General features: G+C 37.9%; 2 protein-coding genes across 3 annotated transcripts; both read left to right on the plus strand.

The window, feature by feature from the left end:
* The first annotated feature begins 38 nt into the window (after positions 1–38).
* On the plus strand, positions 39–12623 carry gorasp2 (golgi reassembly stacking protein 2). Of its 2 annotated transcripts, none has more exons than XM_006636595.3 (10): positions 39–194; positions 3153–3233; positions 4692–4895; positions 6794–6880; positions 7450–7580; positions 7668–7800; positions 8261–8384; positions 9526–9612; positions 9784–9906; positions 11652–12623. In XM_006636595.3, the coding sequence occupies exons 1-10, from the start codon at positions 132–134 to the stop codon at positions 11960–11962; spliced, it is 1344 nt and encodes a 447-aa protein (XP_006636658.1). In that variant the 5' UTR covers positions 39–131; the 3' UTR covers positions 11963–12623. The 2 variants fall into 2 exon arrangements, with proteins under 2 accessions (XP_006636658.1, XP_015214421.1); XM_015358935.2 differs by lacking the exon at positions 39–194 and adding an exon at positions 234–385.
* Positions 12099–27489, plus strand: LOC107078786 (uncharacterized). The gene is made up of 6 exons (XM_069196719.1): positions 12099–12116; positions 15943–16133; positions 22600–22756; positions 24748–24847; positions 25261–25343; positions 25772–27489. The coding sequence occupies exons 1-6, from the start codon at positions 12099–12101 to the stop codon at positions 25943–25945; spliced, it is 723 nt and encodes a 240-aa protein (XP_069052820.1). The 3' UTR covers positions 25946–27489.
* The last annotated feature ends 395 nt before the right edge of the window (positions 27490–27884 follow it).

Below are 27884 nucleotides of genomic sequence, written 5' to 3' on the forward strand. Positions count from 1 at the left end.
TCAATCCGAGTGCCACGTAACAAGAGCCCTGACTGGCTGCTGCTGACGGAGAAGTTGGCTTCTGCGCTGCGAGCGGTCAGGATCCGAGGAGGATTACATCTGTGCTATAAACATTCAGGAATCCGGGAGGCATGGGGGGATCGCAGAGTGTTGAGATACCCGGCGGAGGTTCCGAGGGTTACCACGTTCTCAGAGTATGCGATTTGCTTTTTTCCAAAAGATAAGATCTGAAGCCTAGGAAGGGGGAAGTTTGCACGACCCCGTCCTCCACCGCAGTAGAAATAGGCAGAGCCACCAACCCGAGGCCCTGGATGTTGCTGCGGCCTAGTAGAAAAAGAGAGTAGCCCGGCGCCCAGGTCTTCATTTCACCACGTTATCGTTGAGGGTAATTTTGATTATTTAGTGAAAATAATACAGAGGGTTTAGAAGATGCACACTTATTTAATGGTCGTTATTAATTCCTTTGCACTGCTAATACTTTTTTGTGAGCTGTGCTCTATCTGAAACGTACGCAGCCATTAGAGAAATGATCCTTGCATATTTCTGTCATTCTGGAATACTGTCTGGTACATATAAATAAACTTCACAGGAACTATTGTGTACTTAGGCGTGCATTTTCGGAGAACTGTTCGTGTAATGCATATGATGGAGGATGTAATACCGTAGAGTGCAGTGGACGGGTCTAATGTCATAATGTACAACAAAATATATAAAAATCGAAGAAGGTACTTCAGTGTTTTTTTTTTTTAATTGCGCGTGAATTTCTCACGCACCGTGTTTAAAGTCAGTCATCTGTTGACCGACATTCAACACCTGTAAAACCGGTCAATGAACGTGCTAAATAAAACTATTTTTAAGCATGCAAGAAGGTATCGGGAAAAGGCGTTTACGCCTCTAGTTGCTTTAGCTTTTAACCACTCATATGTAATCTCATCAGCTCTGTTTTTTATTTTGATTTCGAATTGGGATCTAATTGGTCGTATAGAGTCTCCCGAATTCTAGTAAAGGACTACGCAGCAAAAAAAAATGAGATTCAGTGAACTCAAGAAAATTCGTGATAGGATAATGTCGAAAAAATGTAACTGATAGTGACAAAAAATTGGTTTACTACTAAAAGCCTTTTCTTAAAGTTCTACATTTGCGCCCGTGAAATGAGAGAAAGTCAAAATAATTTGCTTGCTTTGCGACGAGTTGAGTGAGTTTTCTGGTACTGAGAACGGAGTGACGATGTGTACCCAATGTCAGTTTTGCCTTGTGGTGAAAAGAAGTTTGTAATGAAACATAGATACTGCTTCCAGGTGACAGCGTTTATAAGGAGACGGGAGTCTAGCAATTGTTTTCATGTAGCTTTTGTAATGGCTAGCTGTAACACATAGAAGAACACTGGGTGGGGTTTTTCCCAGTGGTCAAAAAGCACTCTGAGTAAAATAACCGCTTTTCATCTTTATTCATAAGCTCACTTAATCAAGGCCTATCCCGTTGTGTGTTAAACTGACATTGAAAATGAGTGTACTGTTGTGAAACTCATTTATTAGAGATGGTAGAGGTGATGTCTGGCATTAGTTTTGAGCACTTCAAATCTGTCATCAAATGTCAAATTACTCAGCATCCCTGTGCCTATTGTACACACAATGCTTGATGAAGGTGGGGTTAGCAACACAACTTGAAAATAGTGTCCCACGCTTTTGGTCAGTCTGTAGTTCTCACTCTCAAGTGTCTGTGAGAGAGAAGATTAAATGCAAACTTCATATGAAACCACCTGTATTTTGTGTAATTTAGCTTTTCTGTGTAAGTTCAAGCCAGATCCGCTGGTGTGTTTTTAGAAGAAAGTGTTTGCCCAGACGGTAGCTCACTCAGTTTCACCATCCAGGTTGTCTAGTTCTCTTTTCATATGAAGGCAAATGAGAGAGGACTAATATTGTATAGAGAGGAGGCAATACTCCCTGTAGAAGATACTGTATATGAATTTCTAACACCTTTAGAGCTCATAATGTGTACAGCCCATGATCACAGCTGCCTCTGGGAACATGAAAGTTTCTTAGAGAAGCCTGATAAATGTATAACAGGTTGAGAACCGGTGTAAGATAAGATTCTTTTTCAGATAAGTAAGAACTTGTGAAATCAGCTGGTTGTTGTTTTTTTCCCAAATGTCCAGTGATATTTGCTAAAACAGGGCCTGTTTGAAGAGAAACAGTCATGTCTTTAGAGGTAGAATATCGAAGGTCCTGGATTTTAATTGGTTTATTCTTGTTCAGTGAGCACTGAGGTACCTGGGTCTATCCTGGCCCTAAAGACACTTAACTGAAAAGCCAAATAGTTGAAAATAAGCCAAGCCACTGTCTTTATGGAGCTGGAGTTAACAGAACCTTGGGCTGCTTGTATTTCCAAATAGAACCTGTTTAAATTATTTTCTGTTTCCCTGAATTAAAATTTTAAATAAAAGACACTTAAAAATCTCAAGATCTAAGTGTCCTATTGTAGTGCGGTTAGCTTAATAATTATGCTTTCTATATGATTTTATCATATTGAAATAGCTATGTCAAATTAATTGCTATGCATGCAAGACAAATGAAAAGTGAACCTAATTTGTATGCAATTTCTACTAATTAAAATAGCAATTTATTTTAGTAGAAAACTTTGTGATCAGAAAAATGTGTGATATGTGAGCTTTTTTTTACTTTTTAATGGGTACACAGGAAGTTTAACTTAATTTTATGATTGATATGTGGTTGCTGCTGCCGATATAGCCTACTTTCTGAAGATAATTATTGTGAAAATTAAAACAGTAGTCCTGGGTATGTAGTCCATTGAAGTTGTAGAAGACTTTTCACTAAGAATCTTACCATCTGAAGTGTTCGTTATAGCATTGTATTATTTTAAATTCTACTTTAAAGCACTGCGTTTCCTCCATATGCTAAAAATGAGTATTTTGATGCTTATACTCTTAAGACAGGCATTGAATGAGGCTTGTGTCTTGATAATAACCATGTAAAATACTCCAAAGGTTTCACCTGTCTACTAAAATGAATGTGCTTGCTATATGGGTGGGAAACTAATTATTTAACTATTATTTAATTTCATTGTAATGACTGTAAAGCTTTGAGGACATTAGAAATAGGGCACTTTGTTACCATTTTTCTGTTGTTCTTCAGGTGCAGGAGAATTCTCCAGGACACAGGGCAGGACTTGAACCATTCTTTGACTTCATTGTTTCCATTAATAATACAAGATTGGTAAGTTTGTACAACTGAGCCTTTACTCTCTTATGGAGTCCTCTTCAGTCTGCCTTTTCCTAGTGTTATTTTTCTGTTTTACATAGAGAAGTTGCTGTTGCCTAAATTAGTGTAATTGAGCTGTTAATTGTAATGCCTCCTTTACTGATTGTATAATAAATGTGAATTTGGACCATCTTTAGAGTTGATCTTAAACCTGTTAGGGCACCTGTGAGTTGCACCACAGTTGGCTCCATTCTGGCCTTGCAAAACCAGGAAGTCTAGCCTTTTAGTGTATAAAAAGATGATGGATAATCCTTGGTTTTTAAAAGTTTAGGTTTGGTCTTCTCCAAGTCAAGATAATGAAAGTAATCTTGGTGAACAGGGCTTGTAGGGTAGGCAGCTGTGGATATTACAGGTTTCTCCATGATTTGGCCATCTCAAGACAAACACCCCGGAGCCTTAACACATGACTCTAGGCTATTGCTGATAAGCCTACACTGCTGTTTCAAGTGACGATGTGACAGAGAGCATGAGCAGATAGCAGTGATTGTCACGACCCCTTTAAAACTCCAAGAAAACCATTAGCTGTGATCGATAATGGTGTCTGTTGGAGTAGAATAAGCTTTTACAGGCAAGTAAAGTTCTCTATCATATCGTTTCAACTAGAAAATAAGTTAGAACGAGGCAAAGGCCTTTATTTTTCAGTAGCGAGGCGGAATTTGTTTTACAGTCCCTAGAAATAGTTTTCTTCTCTGTAGAGTGAAGTTTCTAAAAATTGCACTTGTGAAGTTCAGTTGCAGAAATATCTTTAATTAGGTGAAAGTGCCCAAGGAGGCAGTAAAGATTTAGATTTGTCTGAACATTGACATTAGATCCTTGAACACTTTTTTGCATTTTGCATAAGTGTATTCTAATGAAAGTATTTATGCATTTTAATTAATTTGACTTTGCAAGCACTGTTTTAATGAGTGAGTTGTCTACTCTAGGTACTCTGCACATCCTGTTTTGCCTTTAACATTGGTCCAGGCCACAACACTGTGAACATCTCAGCAGATTTGTTTGCTTTAATGTACAAGAGACCAGTTCTGCTAGATGGATACTTTATTGATCCCGTGAGGGAAATTGCAGACTTTTTATAGACTTAATTGTATAGACTTAAATTTGAAGGGATATACTTTCCTCTGCTCCCAAAAATGAAAGGTTCAGAAAGGTAGTGTTTCACAGGTTTACTCAGCTTGTTTTTTAGGAAGACTTAAACATTCCAAATATTCATTTTAAATACATTCTTTACACGAAATTACACAAATTTCTGTTCAGAGTCTTTGCATCTTTTATAGAATGATAAATGCTCTGTAAGTAAGAAATGCAATTTCTTGTCAGTTACATATGAGAAGTTCAAGTGAGATGTTTACAGGTCGTGCTATATGGTTTCCATCAACGTTTTGCGTTGCTATGTTTTCAATGATTTTCTTGCAGAATAAAGACAATGACACTCTGAAAGATCTTCTGAAAGCGAATGTCGAGAAGCCGGTGAAAATGCTGGTATACAGCAGCAAGACGCTTGAACTGAGAGAGACCACAGTCACCCCCAGCAACATGTGGGGTGGGCAGGGCCTGCTCGGAGTCAGCATACGCTTCTGCAGCTTTGAGGGTGCCAATGAAAACGTCTGGCATGTGCTAGTAAGTATTCTGACTGGCGGTGAAGAACAGATTCCGACTTTTTGTCGACTTAGATGACATTTCAGGCAAACCAAGTTTCAGACATTACCAGCTGCTTCGTTGGTAAATTGACCAATAGTTGCTTTGGCTGATCTTTAGGCTCATTGATTGTTTAGCGATGTCTTAAGTCACGACCATGATAATTTCTCTGTGAAAAGAACAACTAATTTTTTTTTTCCGTGCCTTATTTTTGTTTCTGATGTGTTTTAGTAGTGAGTAAATAATTTGAATGAATGATTTAATTAAATGAAATACATTGGGGTTACAAATGAGATTAGGACAGTCATCCAGTCATTTCTTGACAGAAGCTATTGTATGAGTTCCCCAATCCCATAACCAATTTCCTGTTTTTCCTTATAGTATCAGTTTGCTGAATCTGAATTAATAATTAAAAAGAATAAGATATAGGATGTTTTTAAAGAGAAGCATGCCAGGTCTATACCTTGGGTGTAGTGTCCTGAATTACTGGAAACCCAAAATTTTGCAAACTTACTATCACACTCCCTTTAGTGTTCATGTACTTGGAATTTTCACAAATGGGGAATTATTTCATAGATGTTATCTATAATTATTTTTGTTCACTGCACTCAATTTGGAGTTGAGAATGTGTTTACGTCTTGGCTTACAGTAAGAAACCCTGCATACACACATGGGGACAAAGAGGAAGTGTTCATTTTTTAACATGTTATAGGCCATTCAGACACATACAGAAGAGATGTGGTGTGTCCCTCCCACAGGGGACACCATGCTACTGGGAGTCAAGAGCCTGACTGACTTATCCCAAACCTCTCAGCATCTTGGAGATTCTCAGTCGGGCAGCTAGTGACATGATTCAGGCTTGACCCATGATGATGAATTGCTTAGCTCAATCTGTGCTCTGGCAAGAGTCCTTAAATGGCTGAACCACTCAGGCACCCCTGGAAAGTATATCATCAGATGCATAGATTAGTTGATGCAACCCAACCCTTCAACCAATTCTTAATGTGCCTTGTGTGTACAAGCGTCACTAGGTAATAAACATGGAATTTAAATATTGTGGGCATTTTAATATTATTAGAGTTGCAAGTAACTAACAGCACAAATGACAACAAAACTATACCTTGCAGTCATTATTTTATGTATTAAAATGCATATGAACATTAGAGGTTGTAAACGAGAGGTCATTTTGCTCACTTGATTATTGGTAGGTCATTGATGTCATTTTCTCTTAATATCTTTAATTTGTCCAATTTGTGTCTGTTGGGTTTATTTAAACAGTATAAGGTGTTAGCCCAACTCTCTGGCAGTTCTGTTTTGTGCTCAGTCATAGCTTTTGCTATAATTGTGGTCTCACAATATTTTCTATACTGGTATGATAATTTCTGATGTAATGCTCTTATTTTTTCACATATTTATAGGTTGTATATAATGAAATAATATGGATTATTATGTTCTGTTCACTAGCGATGTATGTACAGTTAATGTGTGTGTGGCAGTGGGGTTTGAAGAAAAGTGTTAATGTTAGGCACTGGGATCACTGAGGTTGTTCTCCCACTTTTTCAAAATCCTGCCTCAAAACAAAACTCAAAATAGGACTCATGATAGTCTAATGTGCAAGATATTTGGACTCCAGCCTTGATCAAACGAACCGCGTCATGGGCTAATTGCACCATCTGTTTAATTTACTGTTGTTGCTTATAAATATTTGGCCGTTATCAGCCTGCATCCAGCTTTGAGGAAGAAAAACATAGCTTGCCTATAAATCGGCATGCTTCGCGTTGGATAAAAATGTCTTCGCCACTCTTTGTATTCTACCATAACTGCTTGAGACAAAACTTGGGTACTTTACGTTCTCTAAAGTTTTCTTTTTTTGTTACCAGGAAGTGGAGCCAAATTCCCCTGCTGCCCTAGCAGGCCTGCGACCTCACACTGATTATATTATCGGGGCAGACACTGTGATGAATGAGGTGCGAAGCAAGTGTTGGAAGACATTTTAGTTTTTTTTTTTTGTCTGTTGTGTGTACATATGTGTTTGAATGGTACTAGACTCAAGTGAGCATTGGTGTCACCCTCCATGTTTAGAAGTTTTGGTCACATATTGACATAAAAAGAGTGTTACACTATACATGTTGGATTTGAAATGAAAATGCTCAGTCATCCTAGCAAGAGGCCTTACATTTCTCATCCAGATTTGGATTTGAATATATATTTATTCCTACAGAAATCTGTAGAAGGCCATTTCCATTATGAGGTGAAGCTGCTCACAGAAGTTGTTGAATTGCAGTAGTTTGCACTATGGAGAAACTTGCAGCTCAATGTAAAAGATCCTCTTCATGAAGGGAATTCTTCATTTTAGAAGGCAAATGCCTTCAGTTTAGCTTTTTCTATTTCAACCCATATTTTAAGTTTAATTTAAAAAAATCCTATCAGTTAAATTCACGAATAAGGATATGATGTTATAATTGGCGTGATATACAGTAGCTGTACTAGGCTGGGTTTTTACCTTTGTTTTTTTATGTGGATTCCTTTCTTGTAGTCTGAAGATCTATTCTCGCTCATTGAATCGCATGAAGGAAAAGGCCTGAAACTATACGTATATAACACCGACACGGACAATTGTCGAGAAGTGGTCATTACACCAAACACAGCGTGGGGTGGAGAGGGAAGGTACAAGATACTTTTTTTACCTCAAAGTAAGTGCAAGGAAGAAATAATGAGGAGATGATAAACATGTAAATTTTCTTTTTTTTAAAGCTTAGGCTGTGGCATTGGCTATGGCTATTTACATAGGATACCCACACGTCCATTTGAAGAGGGAAAGAAGATCAGTTTTCCTGGCCAGATACCTAGTGCACCTGTCAGTCCACTTAAAGATGGCTTTACGGAGGTAAGACCTTCTGCCTTACCGGGAGATTACAAATGTAAACGGACTCCAGGCTCTCAAAAGAAGACTCTCCTGTCTTAAGTTCTGATTTAATATATTAATTGATATTCTACGTGGCGATGAGAACAATCCTGCCATCCTGCTAATGCATTGAAGCTAAGAGATAATGATGTGTTGCAAGGCACATTAAAAGATGCGCCATTTAATGTACATAAATTGTTAATATCCAGATTTTCTTCAAGACATTTTTCATGGGATTCAAGTCGTTTATGATAATTTTCTGGTTTCTCCTGCACAATGAAGATAGCACTGCATACTGTTTTTATAAGGAGGGTAGTTACAAGACTCGTTCCAATGCAGGTTGCACAGAAAACCATGACTCGAAAACAAGATATTAATTACACCGCTTCATTTGATGTTGATGACCTTTGCCATTTATCATCAAAATCCACGTCTATCTTAGGTGCAGCTTTCTGCTGTGAGTCCACCCCCTGCTGTGTCCTCCGCTCCTGCTGGATTGGAGCAGGGAATGGCAGGCTTGTCCATCAGTCCGGCTCCCTCTGCTGTTCCAAACGTACTCCATACAGGTAACTATGGAAGACATAGCTTCTAATTTGTTGTTGAGAAAGATCTCATTGTCCTTGGAACATGTTTTTTTTTATTTTTTCACGTGGATTGCTTTGACTGCTGTAGTTCTTTGTAAGGACGGCACAATGATACAGGTGGTCAGCATGGCCGTCCAATGACGGGTATTCTGGAGTTTATTTTGTCTGGATGGTCCTTCTGTGGGGAGTTTGCAAGTTCTTCCATATGCTTTGATTTCCTCTTACAATGCAAATACGTCCTGTTCAGGTTAATTGGTGTCTCTAAACTGTCCCACCCCCTTTGCGTGTGTGAATGAATGTATGTGCTCTACGACAGACTGGTATCCAGTCCAGGGTGTGATTCCGTGTCATGGTGCCACGGTTGCCCACTGCAACTCTTTAAGGGTGATTTAAGTGCTGAAAATGGATGTGTGAATGGCTGCTCTTTGCATCTTAAAGGTCACCATACAAAGCGTTCTAACCGATTTTGAAAAATTGTGAAATGCCTGAAGTACAAGAACTTGATGATGATGGTGCTATCGCATATCTTGCCTTCTCATGAGGTGTTGTAACTACCCCTAAACGAATGTGGGTCCCTTGAGCCAATCAAGAAATTGATCTAGCTATCGTCTATTGTGAAATGTAGTTTCAAGTCCAGTTTTCACATAAAATAAAATGCTGATATCCGCTGCTCTAAAATGTATTAGTAAAAAAGTGTTTTAGAAGATGTCATTTCTGACAAGTCTAATTTGCAGTTTTCATCAATGGGTATTTAACTGTCTGCTGTTACGGGGTCTTATTAATTTTCTTTATGCTAGCAAAGCACTCTGAACCTATATTCAAGGCTGATGTATGGCAGAGGAAACCTTAGTAAACAAAATAATCCTTTGAAGTTGTTGCCTTGCTGTTGGCGCTATCTGTGGACATGGGTATATATAAAATGCTTAGTCATTTTAGTAGGAAGTTGGATTTGCATAATATAGCAAAATTCATGGGGTCTGACTCTTTATTTGTTGTTTTGTCATGTTCTTTGCCTATAGGTTTGGTTCGCTAAAAGCTTTGCATTTTGAAAGTTCTAGATGACATCATGTCATCGCTATGTTTTCAAAATGACAGCAGATGTTTCACTGTTTTCTTCTTCAAGGAGTCCCAACTGTTCCACTGTTGCCTCCTCAAACCAGTGTCTCCGGGAGTGCAGTGCCATCAGTTAATCCAGCTGCCACATTACCTGGTGAGTTTGTATTTTAAAGTTGGTATTATAGGAGCTTAAACTTTTTAGGCATTCTCTTTTCAAGAAATTAAATTAATAAGATGATCTCGTTTTCAGCGGGAACACTTTCATTGTGCAGACATCCATTTGCTATCCTCTTTATCCAATGATTTCATTTTCTTGTACTTGCAGGTTTGATACCCTTACCAGCAGGTCTACAGACGATACCCAATTTGTCAAACTTGAATATCACTCTACCAAACTTGACTCCAGTGTCCTTACCAGGAGTCTCTGGTGGCAATCCTCCAACAACAGGTAGGTTTAAAAACCGAGGCTCGAATACACCTTTTAAACCTTTCAGTTTAGTTTTAATGTTGGTGTTACTGTTTGAGTTATTCAGATAATAAAGATTCTGTATACATTGAGTGACTAAAATGATGATAAAGGTTATTTATATTTTACAAACAGTATGACTATATACAGATACCCACATTTCAGGGAAACAATCCCCTAGAGTAATACCAGCAGTGACAGGAAGAATATTGAAAAAAACTATTTGACATCAGGTGTCAAGATCTGATTACGCAATGTCTGTTTAGAGCTCACGCTGTATCAGAAGTCTTCCATTTTTTATTTGTTTTTTTAATTTAATTTTGTGCATTATATAAGTTTTAAATTTGGCAGCAGCAAGTGACAGGAAAAAATGAGTGAGGAAACTCATTAGAGCTTTTCATATAGTCATTTACAGGATGAAAGCTTCTGTTAGAAATACCAAATACGTCAGTGAAAAGTACCCATGGTTCATTAAGTGCATCAGGAAACCTCCTCTCCAGCTGTAGTTTTCATAGAGAATGGAGGACATGAGCTGCTTTTATTTTTCAAGAGGGGTTTCAGAGTTTATAGAGATGACTTCTGAAGACATGGTTCAGGGAAACTGCTGTTCTTTTTCCCAAAGCTAAATTTAATATAACTACACTTTTTACTGCTTTCAATCTTCTTCAGCTGCAGTACATACAAAAGATAAGCTAGTTTATGCAAAAAATAGATTTTATAATGGCATATTGAAATGTACCATATTGTCTTTTCAGAAACACTACTTGTTACTCAGCAATGTTTTGATCTGTAAAATGGTCGTCAGATTTTATCATGTACTACTCCCTTGAAAATTAATGAACATAAGTTCAAGTATTTATCTAAAATGTTTCAGATTGATACAAATGCATTTTCTAATTGTAATTTCACCTTCATATTCTAAAACTGCAGGGCTCTTTTGACAAACTGCAGCTTGCTTCAACAGTTGAATATCACCTGTATTCTGAGTATCGTGAGGATGTCTCAAGGAAGTAAACTATAAGGCCTTTTGTGTTAAGGATCTCACATGTACTTGTACATTGATTTTTAGCAGAAACCCTTAATCTGATGCTTTGGTGAAAAATGTTAAAATGTACAATTGGATGCTTTGGTAGAATAGGAAATATTTTTCTTCTTTATTGAGGTTGTATTCAGCCAATGTTTAAATTGGATTTTGGGAGCACTAGTTCACACCTAAGATGGCATGGTGGCACAATGGTTAGCATTGCTGGCTCGCAGCGCTGGGGCTCTGGGTTCAATTCCTGGGGTGCTATCTGCGTGGAGTTTGTATGTTCTCCCCGTGTCCGTGTGAAATTTCCTTTTGGTGCTCCAGTTTCCTCCCACAGTTCTAAAAACATACTGGTAGGGTCAATTGACTTCTGGTAAGGTTGGCCCTGGTATGAGTGCGTATGTATGTCTGTCTGCCCTGCAATGGACTGGCATCCTGTCCAGGGTTTATCCTGCATTGTGTCCATTGCATGGGACGGACAGACTCTGGCTCCCCCATGACCTTGTGTTGAAAATGGGTATGTTAGTTCCAAAAGTGATTTTACTGTGATCATTTTATTTGATAGGCAAGGTAATGTGTGTACATTGTGATCGTCCCAGTGTGTGTTGTGCATTATGCTGTGCTTGTTTATTTTTGCAATGGAAGGTGCAATAAATGAACTCATCCCTGTCTCCACAATATCTTTTTTTTTTTTTTATAGGATTTGCACCACTCGCTCAACTGCCACCAATAAACCTGCCTGGAATAGCTTCCCTTCCAATGCCTACTGTATTTCCGACTCAGTTGCCCCTGGTCCCAGGTGTAACACCCCTTCCCTCTGACTTCATCCCCCCTATGGTTTCTATTTCTGCTACTGCAGCAGCCACAGTAGAACAAACTCCAGCCCTCATCTTGGACGCAACCTCAGTTTCCAAGACCCCAGTTAGTGCAGCAATGACAGAGACATCGGTAACCAGTGAAATGCACTCTTCTGAGACTACAGACGCACAAGTTTCTTCTGAGTCCTCCTAACGATAAGCGCCACACAGGGCCGGGTTGTGTTTATTTATTTAGCCACAAGCGAGATCCTGAAACTCTCAAGATTGTACAGTGTAAGAGCAGCCAGATGGGATTTGGATTCATCTCATAAATTGTGGAGAGAGTAAGAATGGCTAAGATCCAAAAGGTAAAATGAAAGATAATGAATGCACAAGTATGTTCAAGGAAGCCTCCAGCATATGTTCCTATACAGCATAGATGTAGGTATATATTTCCTCACAGATTTATTTTAATTTTATCTTTTCCATTCTACCCCTAAGACTGTTCCATTCTTTAACAATATTTTGGTGAAAGATTGCTGTCTGGTGGTAATATACACATTTATTTTGTTCAAATGGATCGTAAAAGTTTTATTGCTTTTTTGCTTTTCCAACATGGTTTTTATTATTTGGCATGTACATCATGTATCTCCATGTACAGTTCAATTTCAGTCTGTCTTTTTATTCAATAAAAACAAGACCATCGTTTCCTGTAGCTGCTGTGTTTCAGCAATCCAGTGTGAATTGGTTTGGAAGAGTAGAAAACGAAACAAAACTGCTGTATAGGTTGAAGCCAGAAGGTGGCACTGTAAGGCTACCGGTCATAAAAATAAAAAAATGTTCACATACTCAAGCAATAAAATAATGGAATTTTACATTGTACCTGTTCAGCATTCATATTTCAGTTTAACTTTATTTCTGTTCTGGTTTTGATTATATGGTTGACTATACAACTTCTTGAGTCCACTGGGTATCTTTAACATTTTAAAAATCTTTCTGTGCTGAGAGGATATTTAATGGTTTTATATCAAGTGATGTGAGCAGTCTTAGGCCACACATATGTAGCCAGTTACACTAAATTAATTATATAACATTTTTTAGATTTATTTTAGGATATTTTATTCTTCATTTTAAAAGTTACATCTTTTTTGCATTTTTTTGATGGAGTAAGAGTGAAGAATAATGAAGTGAAGTTGATTCTTTTCATCTGAATTCCATTTTTTTTCTGGTTGTTACCTGCTGTCCACAAGCACAAAGCTGTTTCTGATATCTGCTGCATTCTAATGTTTTTAATAGGACTTGAAATGTAACCAAGAGGAAGTTAGATGGTAAGCATGCCAGTCTTCCACTCATGGTTTTTCAGAAAACAATTTTTTGGGGATACATCTTTGCAGCTTTCAGGACGCCTCCTGGAACATTATTCTTAAGAAGCTCTGTGTGGTAAGTATTCAGAAGAGTTTCTTACTGAGCCTAGATTAATAAGAGCTGACAAAAGACTCAAGGAACAAAGTGGTGTTCTGCAACTTGTGCTCAACCGATTCCATTGTTCTTGGAATACATTCAAATAAGAGGTACGGATGTCGCACGTTGTGACATTAGATACTAGAAAATAAGAGCAGCGAATACATTTCCAAGGCGGGGTTATTTTTTTTCTACTGATGCTTCCTCTCTTGTCCAGTTTACCTACAGCCTTGTAGTTTTAACGGGCAGAATCTGTCCTGGCTTTTACTAGTAATGATTCAGTCTCGTAAAATTTAATTGTAAAGATAAATCGCCCTGCAAATAACTGCGTCCTGGCAGAAATCGTATCTTAATTTAGTCAATTCCATTTAGCCAATTGTGCGATGTATCAATGTTCTTATTTTAAAATTAAGCATGCAAGTTGACATTTCCTGGATGCTTTGAAAGCATCACAAATTAGTTGAGAAAGTGATCAACTGAGCTGCACTTGCAGATGTTTAAGTTCGCGAGGCCTTTAATATTTAAACCCCATTGGGGTTTATAAAATGGTTTTACAAAAATATTTACTAGGTTAAAAAGATGGGATGATCCTTTCGGTTCTTAAATATCAACAACTGCGGTCTAAATGTTTTGCTTTTTCCATCTGTATTCGACCTGTAATCCACCCGTATTACTGCACTTTCACTGGGAAGGCAAAACGTGTTTTGATATGTGTATTATACCTGTGTCAATCAAGTCGGTATTCAGTTAAATACAAAATATACAGTACTTCTAAATACCTCAATTCGCCTGTACTAAATTCTTCATACAACAGGTGTATGGTGGTTCCCTCCCTTTCGGATAATGATGCTAGTACTGCTAGCAGGACAGAGTCCGGACGCTTTAAAATATGGCCGACAAGTGCAGTTGTAACTGCCCGCTTAAGTCAGCGTTAACTCCAAGACGATTACCTGAGCGAGAAAAACACCCTTTCCCTTTCGAAACATCGACTGAAATGTCTCATCATGGACCCTGCGAATGGAGAAAATCGCTAGATACGGAGGAAAACATCACCCAAAACAAACGCACAAGTAGAAAAGCGCTTGTGCTTTCTTGGCTCACGTCACATGGAATCATCAACTTCGTTTTAGTTTTATGTAATTTACGAGAAGCTATTGTTGCGAAGCAATGTTTTTTCAAAAAAAAATGTATTAAAATAATATAGTAGTACAGAATAGATCCCTATTTATATATAACATCTAATATTAAACACCTTTCTCTCTGAATGCTTCCTTTTAAATCTTCATTTAAAAATGCAGTTATTTTTTGCTGCAAGTAAGCGAGACGTTATTTTAGATTTTATTTATATCATGTGATTTCTGCGCGGATTTATAAGAATGTTAAGCAAATAAACATAAAATAACTTATCCTCGTGAAAAACGTAGCAATGAATGAAGTACGTCGTTTTTTTCCCGATAGCTGCAATAGGTCTTAACGCTGAGCATACCTTACTGGTAGCGCACACGTAGGTTAGGAGAGGAGACCATCTGGTAAACAATTGATCCAAAGATCTCGTCCAGAGGTTTCCTAGAAAGAAGACACAGTGTTGGCTTTACTTAACTAAACTGGGTGCAGGGTAGCTTGTTCCACACCCCAAAAGCCCTTTGGGTAACGGTTTGTTTCACTGTTTACCCTGAAGCAGTCCATTGACTAGGGAAATAAGGTATGACAGGTGAAATACCACTGGCAAAAACAGAGAGGTTAGAATGAGAAAAGAGATATTGCTAGGAAATGCTGGGAGTATAATCTTTATGATCTCCCTGTTTAATATAATATTCATAACTTAATGAAACAATACATTAGCGGTTGCTGACCCTGGTGCTGCACAGTTACCATACAGCAGGCCTTATCTCACTTTTATTGTCATTGTTAATTCTCTCTCTTACTCCATAAGCCACAGCTACGCACATTTGTACCAGCTGGGCATTCCACGGAAGCTATCGCAGTGGAGTTAATGGAGACTTAACGGTAAAAGAGCAGTGCCCCACCTCAGATTTGAACATACAGTACAACTTTCCAGTTGTGAGTCTAGAGTCCCTGATTATGTCTAAGTTTTGATGAAAATCGTAAATGTATTACCTGTAGTTCGACTAAGCCTACTATACATGTAGTGCTCTCTTCAAAATTAATTGAAGAGATTACTTGGCATAAGTGGTAAAAATGAAATCCTTCCTAATCTTTAGAAATTTAGGAGTTTAAGAGGGAATGAAGAAGCCTACTGGATTATCTCTCCAGGAACAGCATTGCCCACATTGCCCTTAGAGCAGGCCTGAAGTCCAAGTCATGCAGAATGCATTGGTTTATTTTTTGGGTGGTACTATGCAGGTCAGAAGTTGTTCATTCAATTTATTCAATTGACTCACTTAATTAAAATAAAATAATACCTAAATCAAATAATTCAATTACTTCCACAGTCATTTACAATAGTTAACCTGAAGGACAGTTACACAAAAAAAATCAATTGTAGCTAGCAGAAAATGAGCAACAATTAGATGTTTGCTATTTTTGAATTTCTGCTACTAGAATCAATGTTTTTTCCTCACACAATGATGGCTTCCAGTTTTGTACTTTTGAAGTATTCTGTTTTAGACATCTTTTTATATACCCATCATAACCATCATTGTCAATACTCCTAGGAGTTTTCACATAACCAATCTCCATTTATTATGTGCAAAATGAGTCTGATGTATCCAGTTAAGTATTTTATACAGTTATTATCTTGTTATATATTACTGTGTGTTTTCAGGCGGTGGCTCTGAAGCAGATGGTCTGGAAGAAAATAAGGAGATAGCTTCGAAGGCAGTTCAGTTTGTCATACGTGCTGTGAGAAAAGGAGCTGTTCCCTTGTGCTCTAGTATCGCCGAACTGCTCCGCGAGATTCAGCGGTAAGATTTAACATCGAGCACCCCGAGAGCTGTGTTGTAAAGAGAGAATGTCAGTACATGCCATTCACAGGTCAAAGGTCGTCGCATGACTGCAGCAGAACAGATTTCTCTATGTGGTCACAGACTGTAGTTGATCTTTCCTCTCTGCAAGAGAGACAAATGGACTTCCCCAGGCCTAAAGTGCCTTTTCAGGAAAGCAGGGTCACAAGCTGCATGAGGAGAGTTGCAACACATGGGTAGATGATCTGCTGAGTCAAGGCTGGTCATTACTGGTGAAAGATTATAATAATAATAATAAACTTTATTTTATATAGCGCCTTTAAAGGTGGCTTCTCAAAGCGCTTTACAGGATGACAATAACAATAAATAAGAAGACTACAACAATAAATAAGAAAATTTCACAAGACAGGACACAATTATAATTACAACAATAACAATAGAGGAGACCGTGGAAGATGGTATTAAGAAGAGCAGAGGGGTGAAGAATGGAAGCAGTTAAGTAAAGGCTTTTCTGAAAAGGAGGGTTTTGAGTCTGGATTTGAAGGAGTTTAGAGAAGGTGACTCTCTAATATCCTTGGGCAAGGAGTTTCAGAGCTTGGGGGCATAGCAGGAGAAGGCCCTGTCGCCCATACAATGTAGACGGGCTTGGGGGACAGTAAGGAGGGCAGAATTTGAAGAGCGGAGGTTGCGAGGTGGGGAGTAGGGCGATAAAAGTTCAGACAGGTATTGAGGTGCCAAGCCATGTAAAGCCTTGTAGGTGAGCATGAGGATTTTAAAGTCTACGCGGAATTTGACCGGAAGCCAGTGCAAGGACTCCAGGATAGGAGTAATGTGAACACTTGCACTAGATCTGGTCAGGATTCTGGCTGCTGAATTTTGGACATACTGCAGCTTGTTCAGAGTAGATTTAGATACCCCAGGGAGCAGAGCATTGCAGTAGTCAATTCGAGAGAATACAAATATGTTGATCAGCTTTTCAGCCACAGTTAATGATAGCATAGGGCGTAGTCTTGCGATATTTCTAAGGTGAAAAAAAGATGTTTTGACAGTATGCTGTACATGTGGGTCGAATGTTAAGCCAGAATCGAATATAACCCCAAGGTTTTTCAATTTTGATTGGAGCTCAAGTACAGAGCCATCTACAGACAGGGTTACAGGACTGGCTTTACGAAGTTGATGGGGGGTACCAATAAGCATGACTTCAGTCTTGTCACAGTTAAGATTAGCACTGCTGCTTCTTAAATGTGCAAACAGTACACACATAGTTAAAAGTACTGAAGTTTTATTTGATTATTTTAAGTTGGTACCTTGGGATTTTTTTTGTGTATGGTATTTCTCTTCTTAATATCTCATTTTTGCATCCTGATCAAATCAGCAGATTATCTGGAATTATTGTGCTCCAGGAATATTTTCTTCAATATCTTTGTGATGTCCTTTACAACAAAGGCTTTTGAACCCTGTTCCTGGATAGTTTGTCTCATATACTGTTTGTCACTCTGGATTCCTCTTTTTTAGGGAACACTTGGGCATGATCAATTTGTTCACAATCCAAATTAAATGCCTGTGATCCACCCTGTCTGTTTTGATAACTAATTGGTAACCGGTAAAGCCAAAACACTGCAAAGACGCATGTAAAATTGAGGACTGTATTTGAACTTAATGTCTCTGCTAAGGAAATTCCTGCCTTGTGAAGCTGTTGTCATAATGTTTAGTGGCTTAGTTATTGTTTAAAACTAGGATTGAGTAGACAGACACAAGTTACTTGTTTGAATGGACCTAATTCGTGTTTTAAGAAATGTAATAAATGATCTTAATCTTTTCTTGGACCCAAATGTTAAATTGAGAAGCCTGAACAAAAAAGCATTATTCCTCAAAGATCACAATACAAACATTTCTAATATAACTCATGCTAGTACCTTCTATAAACTTTTCATACTCAACGCATTGTGCAAAGTTATCACCATGCATATCATATTTATAGTTAATGAGCAAAAAATATGTATATGATATGCACGTTATAGGCAACGGATATCAGAAGATTGTACACACCATGTTTTGTCACAGATAATTTTATTCGGAATCACTGTGAATGCTTTTTATCATTCTTTTCTTTCAAGCTGTGCTGAAGTTATACAGATGTTTCTTATACGTACAGCAAATCCAAGCTGTAATTGCATTGAAGTATGAATATGCCTGCCTTTTCTTGGGGACCTGATTGTGAGCAAGTTTGTACTGATTACGAGCTGTTATCTTGAACCTGCGGCAAACTTTCAGAGTTATTATTGGAATTTTCCTGAAGGCTTGAATGATAGAAAAACAAGAGAGAGGCAAATGCAATCTAAATGAAACAATGTTGGTCTTGTTCCCCGAAGGAAAAGTCTCCTTCAAAACATTTTTGATGTTTGAGTGTGTTGGTGCTTAAATGAGACTGCAGAGATGTGCCTAATGTTGCTAGACAAGTTGTAAAGATACAGTCAGTGATAAGAACTTTCTCCTACTTCAGTTAGTGTTTTTCTAATCACTCTGACAACTGTGAGCTGGTGCCGCCTCCTACTGTGCTCTGCTACTGAACATTAACTCCCCTTCCATGTCAATTTAATTGGAAACGAAAAAAACAAATTAACATTTCAGACTAGCAACAATCAGATGTGTCTTCACTTAGATGTTCAGAAGCCTTAATGGTTGAACATGTCGATTATTAGTTTTCTATGTCCTTGGCAGTTTTGTACTCAGCATGTTTAGGAGCCATAAAAACAAGTAAAGCTTTTCCCTTGTAGGGAGAGGGGATTATTAACTTTAGCATTGGGTTAATTCTTCAGAAGGGAAGAGAATGATCAAAACCAAGGTTTTGGGTGAAGAGGAACTTTTAAAAACTAGTTAAAACTGTCATGAATGCAAGAATTGAGTTAAATTGAATTAAGTTCTAAAATTGTGTAACAGATAATAAAACAGATAAAATAATATCTTTATAAAATATATAAAATATCAGATAAAACAGAAAATAAAACAAACTTTTATTTAATAACAATTGGCTGTTTTTCACAACAGCTTTCAACATTTGTTTTAATAGTGCTGTTGAGAATCCTAACTTGGAGTCACCAATCAATTTCATATGAAGGCCCTTTGCATGCCTTTCTGTGTGACTTAATTAGAAGAATTTACACAATTTTGCAGATAAAAAGGTACGTTTCCTACTGTAGCTCTTTTGGCTTAGTAACTTGGTAGGTAATTGATAAGTCCCTTTTTTATCATTTTCCCACATTGTCTAGACTTAGGATGAAAAAATGTAAATGTCAAAATAAACACCTAGTATTTTTCATAGTTTCTTCAAGATCTGTATTCCCCATTTTATATGTAAAGTTTACATGTGCCAATAATTGTTCATGATACTTTGCTTTAAATACAATCTAGCAAGTGTTTGTCCAGTCTTGAATTTTGTCTAGGTCTTTTTGAATTTTCTATGCAGCTTCTATGGTGTTTCCTATAATCCTATTTTAGTACAATCTGAAAATCTGACTAGGTTACATCATAGCAGAATCTAAATCATTGATAGAAATTAGGAAGAGATGTTATTGGAAAAAAGAGCCCTGAAGTACACTTCTGTTTATATCATCCAAATTTGAGGATTCACCAATACTTCTATCCAATAACCAGTTTATCCAAATACAGGTATTTCCTTGAATACCTACTGCCTGCAATTTGAAAATCCATCTTGTGCAAGGAACATTATCAGAAGCCTTCTGTAAATCTGCAGTAAATACACTATATCATATATGCTCTTTGCATATCCACTACCATTTTTGCTTATTTATAGTTCTAACACGTTGGTTAGGCACACTCAGCCTTTTCTAAATCCATTGACCATTTCCTAGAATTTTATTTCCCTTTACAGTCAACTCCAAAATTATTGGCACCCTTGATAAAGATGAGCAAAAAAAACAATGAGGTAACAACACAGGTAGTGCTCAAAAATATGGAAAAACTATATTCTTTTATTCTAACACAAATGCCATTCTCAAAAAGGTAGGTGTCAAAATTACCTCCGAAGATTCTTATAAATGAAAACATCCAGCCATCATTTTCTAATCTCTTTATCCAGTACAGAGTCGTGGGGGAGCCCTAGCCTATCCCAGAAAGCAGCGGACAAACGACAGGGCCCTCACACACTTTCACATCGGGGGCAATTTCCCTGATGCCAGTTACCATTCCAGTATGTCTTTGGACTCTGGGAAGAAACTCGCACGAACATGGGGAGAACATGCAAGGTCCAGAGGCATAGCACCTGAATTCTGGAATTGAACCCAAGGCCACTGGGAGGCAGCTATGGCTAACCACTGAGCTGCTGTGCCGACCCTAGATAAAATCAAACAAAAGTAAATGTGCGTTAACATTCTGCTTTTATGTTAATCTCAGTCTTACGGAACTAAATTGTGGCCGTCCATGTCTTCCTGTTTCCCCAGGGGATAAAAATGAGGTAACACGCATGTCTTTGAATTCCCTTGACATCCATCACCATGGGGAAAGGCAAAGAACTCACAAATGAAAAGACCTCATAAGTCGGGAAATGGATACAAAAAGGAACAGAAAATAGATACAATATACTGCTTGACCAATTTGGTCAATAACTGAGAAGCTCAAAACCATTGGACCAGTGGTAAACGTGCCCGGTAGAAGAAACACAGTGTGGAGGATAGTTCTTCAGGCAAAGAAAAACCCAAGGGCCACAGCTAGAGAATTACACAACTTGGTTGCATCTTGGGGTCACCAAGTCTCCAGATCTACAATTAGATGCTAGCTCCTTTACAACAGGCTGATTGTAAGGGTTGCTAGAAATAAATCCTCTGAGACTTACCAATAAACTTAAAAGCCGATGCCTTTTAGCAAACTCCAACCACTTTGATGGGAACCTGGTGTTGTGGTGAGATTAAATATTTCTTTGGTCAATGCCATCACAGGGATGAGATTAGCATGAAAAGCAGGATGTATAGGCAGAAAAAAACATCACACCTGCTGTAAAATATGGTGGCAAATCTGGGATGTTTGTGGGGTCGTATTGCTTCAGTTGGTCCTGGAACCCTTGTCGGAGTAATCAAGATAATAATAATAATAATAATAATAATAATAATAATAATAATAATAATAACTTACATTATTATTATTATCATTCTGGACACTCCACTCAAAGCGCTTTACAGGTAATGGGGTCTCCCCTCCACCACCACCAATGTGCAGCATCCACCTGGTGATATCATGGTATCATAAGATGATATCATGAACTCTCCCACGCATCAGGACATTTTAGTCAAAGGCTAACACAGCCGAAAATGGATTTTCCACCAAAATAATGACCCCAATAAAACTGCATCTTAGTCCACCTGTGGTTTGAATTGAAAATAAACATTATAGAAAAAGGCTCCGTGCTGTTGTCCTTGCGAGGGAATGAAGCACAAAGTTCTGAAAACAGAGATGACAATTATTACGGCACTTCATTTATTTTGGAAATAAATGTATAAAGTAGGAAATGTAGAATTTAAGTTTATTTCATTGAATCACTAATAAATACATTTCACATGTATGGAACATTACAATATGGCTCATTACTTGTCTTGTTTATTCTATACAGCGTTTCTTGCTCATTTTTAAGCGTGTCAATAATTTTAGAGGTAACTGTAGATGCTCTAGTTTAGCTGTAACAGTTTCTTTTCCATAACTGTAGATGGAATAGAAGGAAGACTCAGGAGCTGGTAATTGCTTGTTTCAGTTTATGAATGGGCTTTTTTATGGTTGGTCTGCCTAATGAGTCTGTTTAAAAAGTTAGTTTCCTATGAATTAAACTATTTTTTTAAGTATACTTAATACAATCGCACTAGACCCTGGGAATTTGTTTTAAGTGTTTCTATTACCTATACTAATCCTGATTTGTCTATGCTAATATTAATTAACAAAGAACTTTGTCTTTCTTCAGCATGAGAAAAAAAGACATACAGTATGTCTGCGAAACCTTGTTGTCTTTGCTATTCTTTTGCTGTTGTAAATTTGACCAAAATATTTTCCATCTCTCTTGACCTATCCCCTCTTTTTTCTCACCACCTCTTTTCGCCTCTGCTTGCAATTCTGAAAGTTCATTTTCGTCACCTGCATTTTGGTCTTATTAGTTCAAATTCTTACTTATTATTTATTTGTAATTGATTTATTAGACCATGTTTTCTTTCCTAGCAATAGGTTTTGTAGCTGAGTAGTTGTCCATATATTTTTAGATTCTTTTTTTTAAGTTTGCTTTGTAAAAATTTGTCCTACCCTTGTAGAGGTTGAAAAACATTTTTGAAATCTTTTAAAATTTTCTCTTCAGAGCTGTGAGAGCATTAATATCATACATAGGCCAAAGAATTGATCATCTGAAATATTTTTTATCTTAAACATTTTGATGTAAATGACATAAAAATATAACACAAAGACTTCTTGTCAGTTTACAGAGAACCGTAGAAGCTCAGAGCAGATTGATTGCAGAGCTGAAGAACAAGTGTTTTGCTTGCAGAGGCCCTGTCTCCACCAGTTGTCATAGTAACACGGCCTACAGCTCCTACCGCCATTCTTCCTCCTCTCTCACCCTCTCCTCTTGCCAGGTTTGTACTCCCCCCAAACACACGCTGAGGCAAAGACACTTCCACGAAAATCCCAAGATACAACCTCAGGGATTCCAAAAAGGGACTCCTTTTTCACATCTCTTGGGCAGATTGGGCAGAGCTTGAACATGAAACATGGAGAAAGGTTCTCCCAAGTGATTCTTAAGAAACAGATGCCATGCTTAACCTTGTAAGGATGATCTGTGTAGCTATGTGATCATTGTGTTTCAAAGGTTAATCAACAAAAGCTGTTGGTCTCAACAGCAGGAATCCCTTGTGAGCAATTACTGTCTGACCACTAGTTGCCTTATAGCAGTTTAATGTTAAAAGAGCGTTTCTTTTTATACAATGTATTAGTGGAAGCGTACTTCAAGTTCCACTTGTCTGAAGTAGAAGTGAGTCTAGCAATAGAAGGGCACTTTTTAAATTATTATAAGTCTTTTTCATCAGGATTTCAGGCCAGAAAAAATATTAGATATTTTAGATATGTTAAATGTAATATGTATCCCCTTAATTTATACCAACAGACATTTTTCTAACCTTAAGAAAGTAACTGGAAGTTCTTTGTGCAATTGGAATTCGAATTGTTTTGTACCAGTCCTTGATGAGACCATGAGTTCCTTGCTATGTCTGAGCAGTTATGAAGCCGTGTCTAGTGAAGCACCACTCTCCTGGGGCAGTGGAGAGAGGATGAAAGGTGTGTGGGGGGGGGGATTTACCACACTGCTACCCCAACAGAACAGGTCTCCTCCCAGAAAAGTCTTCTACAGTACCTAGGTTTCAAGGGGAGGGTGACATCTTCTTCTGTAAAGGACTCAATGAGCACTAAGACGAAATGTGTCAGCTCATATATTAAAACCTTAACTGGTCTCCCTGTGAAAGTGTATAGTACAAAGCTACAAGGCATCATATTGGCAATTCATTTTATTATATTTTAGTAAATTGGTCATTGCCTGTTGTTGTACATTCTTTGCGTCAGACACTATCCCAACATCTTTGCTGGAGTAAGAGTGATGAGATAATATTACACTATTGTACCGTTCAGGACATACTGTTCACTTTAGGCATCAAACTAAAAACTGTTCTCTCTTTGCATGCTATAAATTCACAGCCAGTTTAAAAAATACTCATGGTCTGTTATTTTTGGAATTGTTCTGATGAGAATTCTGAACAATAAATCATGAGGCAATGCAGCACTGGTAATTCGCTTCCCTATTGTGTAACTTCCTGTAGGCTACCTATTAAAAATGCTCTGTCTCATTTATATGCCTCAAAATATGTTCCAAACATTGCTAGCATTTTGACAACAAACACTTATTTTAAAGAAACAGATGGTATTTAACCAGTTCCAAGGCTGTGCGCACAGCAGGTATTTCTTTCAGTTCTGGAAATAGTTTTAGGATTTTAAATGAAACCTTCCCTGCTAATTCCAGGACGTCCTGTGTTGTTTATTAGATAATACTGTATTGTTAGTTCTAAAAAATATCATTCTAGATATTCATGTATGGATGGCATAGGTTACAATAAGGAAAACTACCTTACTTTTCCTGTTCTCTGCTGTTTTGTGGGTGTGTGTGGCTCCTCATCCAGCTACAGGAGGGACAGTCTTTCCCATCCAAACCTGCATCTCAGGGCTCCCACTCTTAGCCTTACCCACCCTTAATACCCTCCAGGTGACCACAGACACCCCTGAAAAACTCACACTGCGCAGGAAATGGTACAGCACGCTTTTTAGCCACTTTGTTCAAATACAACCTCTCAGCGTCTGTCCAGTCACAGCAAAGTCCTCCTGTATAGTTTCTCTGGACTGTCTCCTGCCATTCCGTTCAATGTAGTTTTTTCCCCCCTTTTTATCATTGAACTGAACCGATTCGCCATAGAAACTAGAGCCAGACCCGACTAATGCAAGCCCCAAAGATTTCTTCTTACGGCCGGAGTCCCTTATACACTGCTAGCTTCCCTGACCGCAGAGTTGTGTTTCTTTCTTCCAGGCTGTGGATGAGTTTCCTGGGCGCCAAAGCTCCACCACACAGTCCATTCCCGTGTCTCCCAGGCTTCAGAGGAGCGACTCGGATGGATGTGGGCAAGACGGTATGTCATTGCGATGGAAAAGGAAGTCTGAAAGGTTAAGTCAGATTTATTCCTGTATCAACATTCAGGATTGCTTTTAAGCCACCAACACAGAAGGTATGCACACAAAGTACGTCAACTCCACACTGCTCTTGATATAGATACGCAGCATCAATCTATTAGAAATGAGGAATGTTAGCATTTAATTTGTATTTTTATATTTTTGTTTTCAGATTTAAAGATTAATAAATGAATTTAAAAAGTGGATTATAGATAGTATTATTCTGTTTTTCATTATATATTGTCTCAACTTTGTTGATTTCTTGTACGATTTCTTTAATATCCCTGCATGCTTAGCTTTTGTCTCTGGGAGAATGTGAATTTCTTTGTTTTATATTAGAAGCAAACCCCTTCTTTTCTTCTATTTTCCTAAGCCATCAAGAAGTGTGGAGGGGGCATCATCCCAAGAGAAGGTTTTTGTGACGAAAACATCCAAACATTGAGTAAAAAAACCAAGGTAAGTCAGAAACTCAGATGACAGATACTTTGTTTTTCCCTCTGTTTTCTTCTGTGCTTGCATTTAGATAAATAATCCAAATGTATGTATTTCCGCACATATAATCATGCAGAAATGTAGTTACAGTATAACAAATTAGCCATTTTTGTCAATGTGACCTTTACTGGTCTTGTAGGTCTGGTATGGAGAATTTGTCAGAACTTAATATGTACTGGGTACAGGGTCAAAATTAGTATTATATTCTGAGCTGCTGGAAATCTCCATCTCTAAAATAGCAATATCTGAGAACTTGCATTGCAAATTAAAATTAACTTAGAATCTTCAAAGTGTTTTAATGAATAAATCCATAAAAACGTTTTCTGTATATGCTTGCTTTTGATGGACAGTAGCTGTGGTTGATGATAACTCCCCACAACGTCCGTTTCCAGCCTCGTAAGCCGTTAGGCTCCTCCTGTGAGAGGGCTGCTGGTGGCAGCAGCTCCGGGGGGGAGACGAACATGGTGATGGGCCCCGTCAGCAAAGGCCTTCGTCGGACGAGAAACCAGACAGACATCAGCGCGGTGGTCGCCAGCGATTCTGCACTCACAGCTGCAGCTCGGTGATTCTGCAGCTCAGCTCGGGAGTCCCACTGCTTAAAGGCATCACCTTCAGAGTCTTGCACATTGATCTCGGGCTGTTCATCAGAGCTCTTTTCTACCGAAGGGGGGGGAGGGTTAATTGAGCACGTTTTCAAATCCAGTCCGGTCGTTTCCATCTTCTGACATGCGTAGTGGCAGAGGGTTTTAAAACTACACCCTGTGAGCTCCTAAAATAGTGATTTTTCTCCCTCTTCAACCTAAGAGAACATAACACAAAAATGATTAATAACAAAATATGGCACTTGGCCTCAAGACGCCTTACCAAAGAAGCGAAGAGAAATGTTCAGCAGAAAGGGTTCTCTTATTTACTTGAGACCTGCTCTCGCATGTAAGGATGACGTTTGCTCTTTGTTCCTGGTATCTGCTGATAAAAAAATCCTGTTTTTAGCACCTGTGCTAATACTGGATTTACAGAGCGGATACCTGAAACACTTCCTCCGTGTCAAATGCTTGCAATTAGACACATCTTTTGTTTTTGCCCATCAAGGTGGCATCCGCAATACCCTGTCCCTCATGCTGTAACTGTGATTTCAGACAATTCCTCAACACATACTAACTGTGGCAGTCAGTCAGCATATCTTTATAGGATCCCTACAGACAGGTAGGAATCCACTGATCTAGAGTAGTAAATCAAAAGCTTACCTTGGCAACACTGAGCACTCTAATAACATTACAAATCAGTTCATAGACGAGGAGTTTGGTCAACAGCTTAAAAAAATAAGCATAGATAAAACATAGAACTAGAATATACAAAAGCTTTCATTTTGAGTTAGCTGCTTTGATATTGTAAATGGTCCTAACCACCTGCTATACAGGTTTAAATATCAACTGATGTGACGACATTTATAGAGGAAAAGACTTTCCTCCCTTTTCATTTTCTTTTTCATTTTTTGATCATGTTCAGTAATTATCCCACAGTAGCCTATAAGGACAAGAAAAGCCATTTTAAGGTCATTAAAAATATTTTACCTGTCAGTATAGCTGCGAACACAACTGATCACAATTTGAGTTTGAAATCAGCACTAAATATAAAAGTTCTTCATTCTCTGCATTCAATGGTAGAGTTAACACAAAAAAAGCCAAACATTCTGTAATTGTTTGCATTATTCTGAAGTAATACTGCAGTAGGCATTTACAAATGCACTTTGCCTTAAGACAAAGGAATTAACCTTCCTGCACAAAATATGCCACTTGAATAATACATAGTGCAATTGACTAAAAAAACACAGACGTTGTTTTTTAAGGCTTCTGGACCATTTAATAACTTAAATTCATGCAACACAAAGATTACAAATAAGAGGAGGCCTTTCAGCACATCTACCAGTAGCTAATTGATCTATTTCAAGAAATACCTGGATGAAGTCCTTGAATCAAGGTAGCTTGTTCCATACTCCCACAACCCTTTACATAAAGGAGAGCCTCCTGTTTTTGGTTTTAAATGCTTTATCCACATTGTGTTCTCTGTTTTATGTTTCATTGTTAATTCTGAATAAACCCACTGGGTTGAATTTTGAGCTCTTTTTTTAAACAATGTTGAACTTTACTGCATACTCTTGCAGTCCAGTTCTTTATGGTGTCATCTGAATTAAACATACTTAAAAGGACTTCAGCCTCTTACAAAACAGAATAGATTAATAAGTTCAATTTAATTCCAAAAACCCAGGGAACTGATTTATTGGCCACCTATGAAGAAATTATTCTGCAGAGTTCAAGATGATGGACTAAATCTTCATGTGAGTAAGTCATTACATTTTAGTGCTCCCTGAGAAGAAAACATAGTCCTAAAAACCATTTACAATATTGGAAGACAGCCATAATGATGAAAAAAAAGCTTTTTACATTTCATAAGTAATATAATTAAAACTGTGCACAGCCTCTAAGACCACATTTTCTATTTAATATT

The sequence above is a fragment of the Lepisosteus oculatus genome, chromosome 12, assembly GCF_040954835.1.
Source record: "Lepisosteus oculatus isolate fLepOcu1 chromosome 12, fLepOcu1.hap2, whole genome shotgun sequence".
Taxonomy (NCBI): domain Eukaryota; kingdom Metazoa; phylum Chordata; class Actinopteri; order Semionotiformes; family Lepisosteidae; genus Lepisosteus; species Lepisosteus oculatus.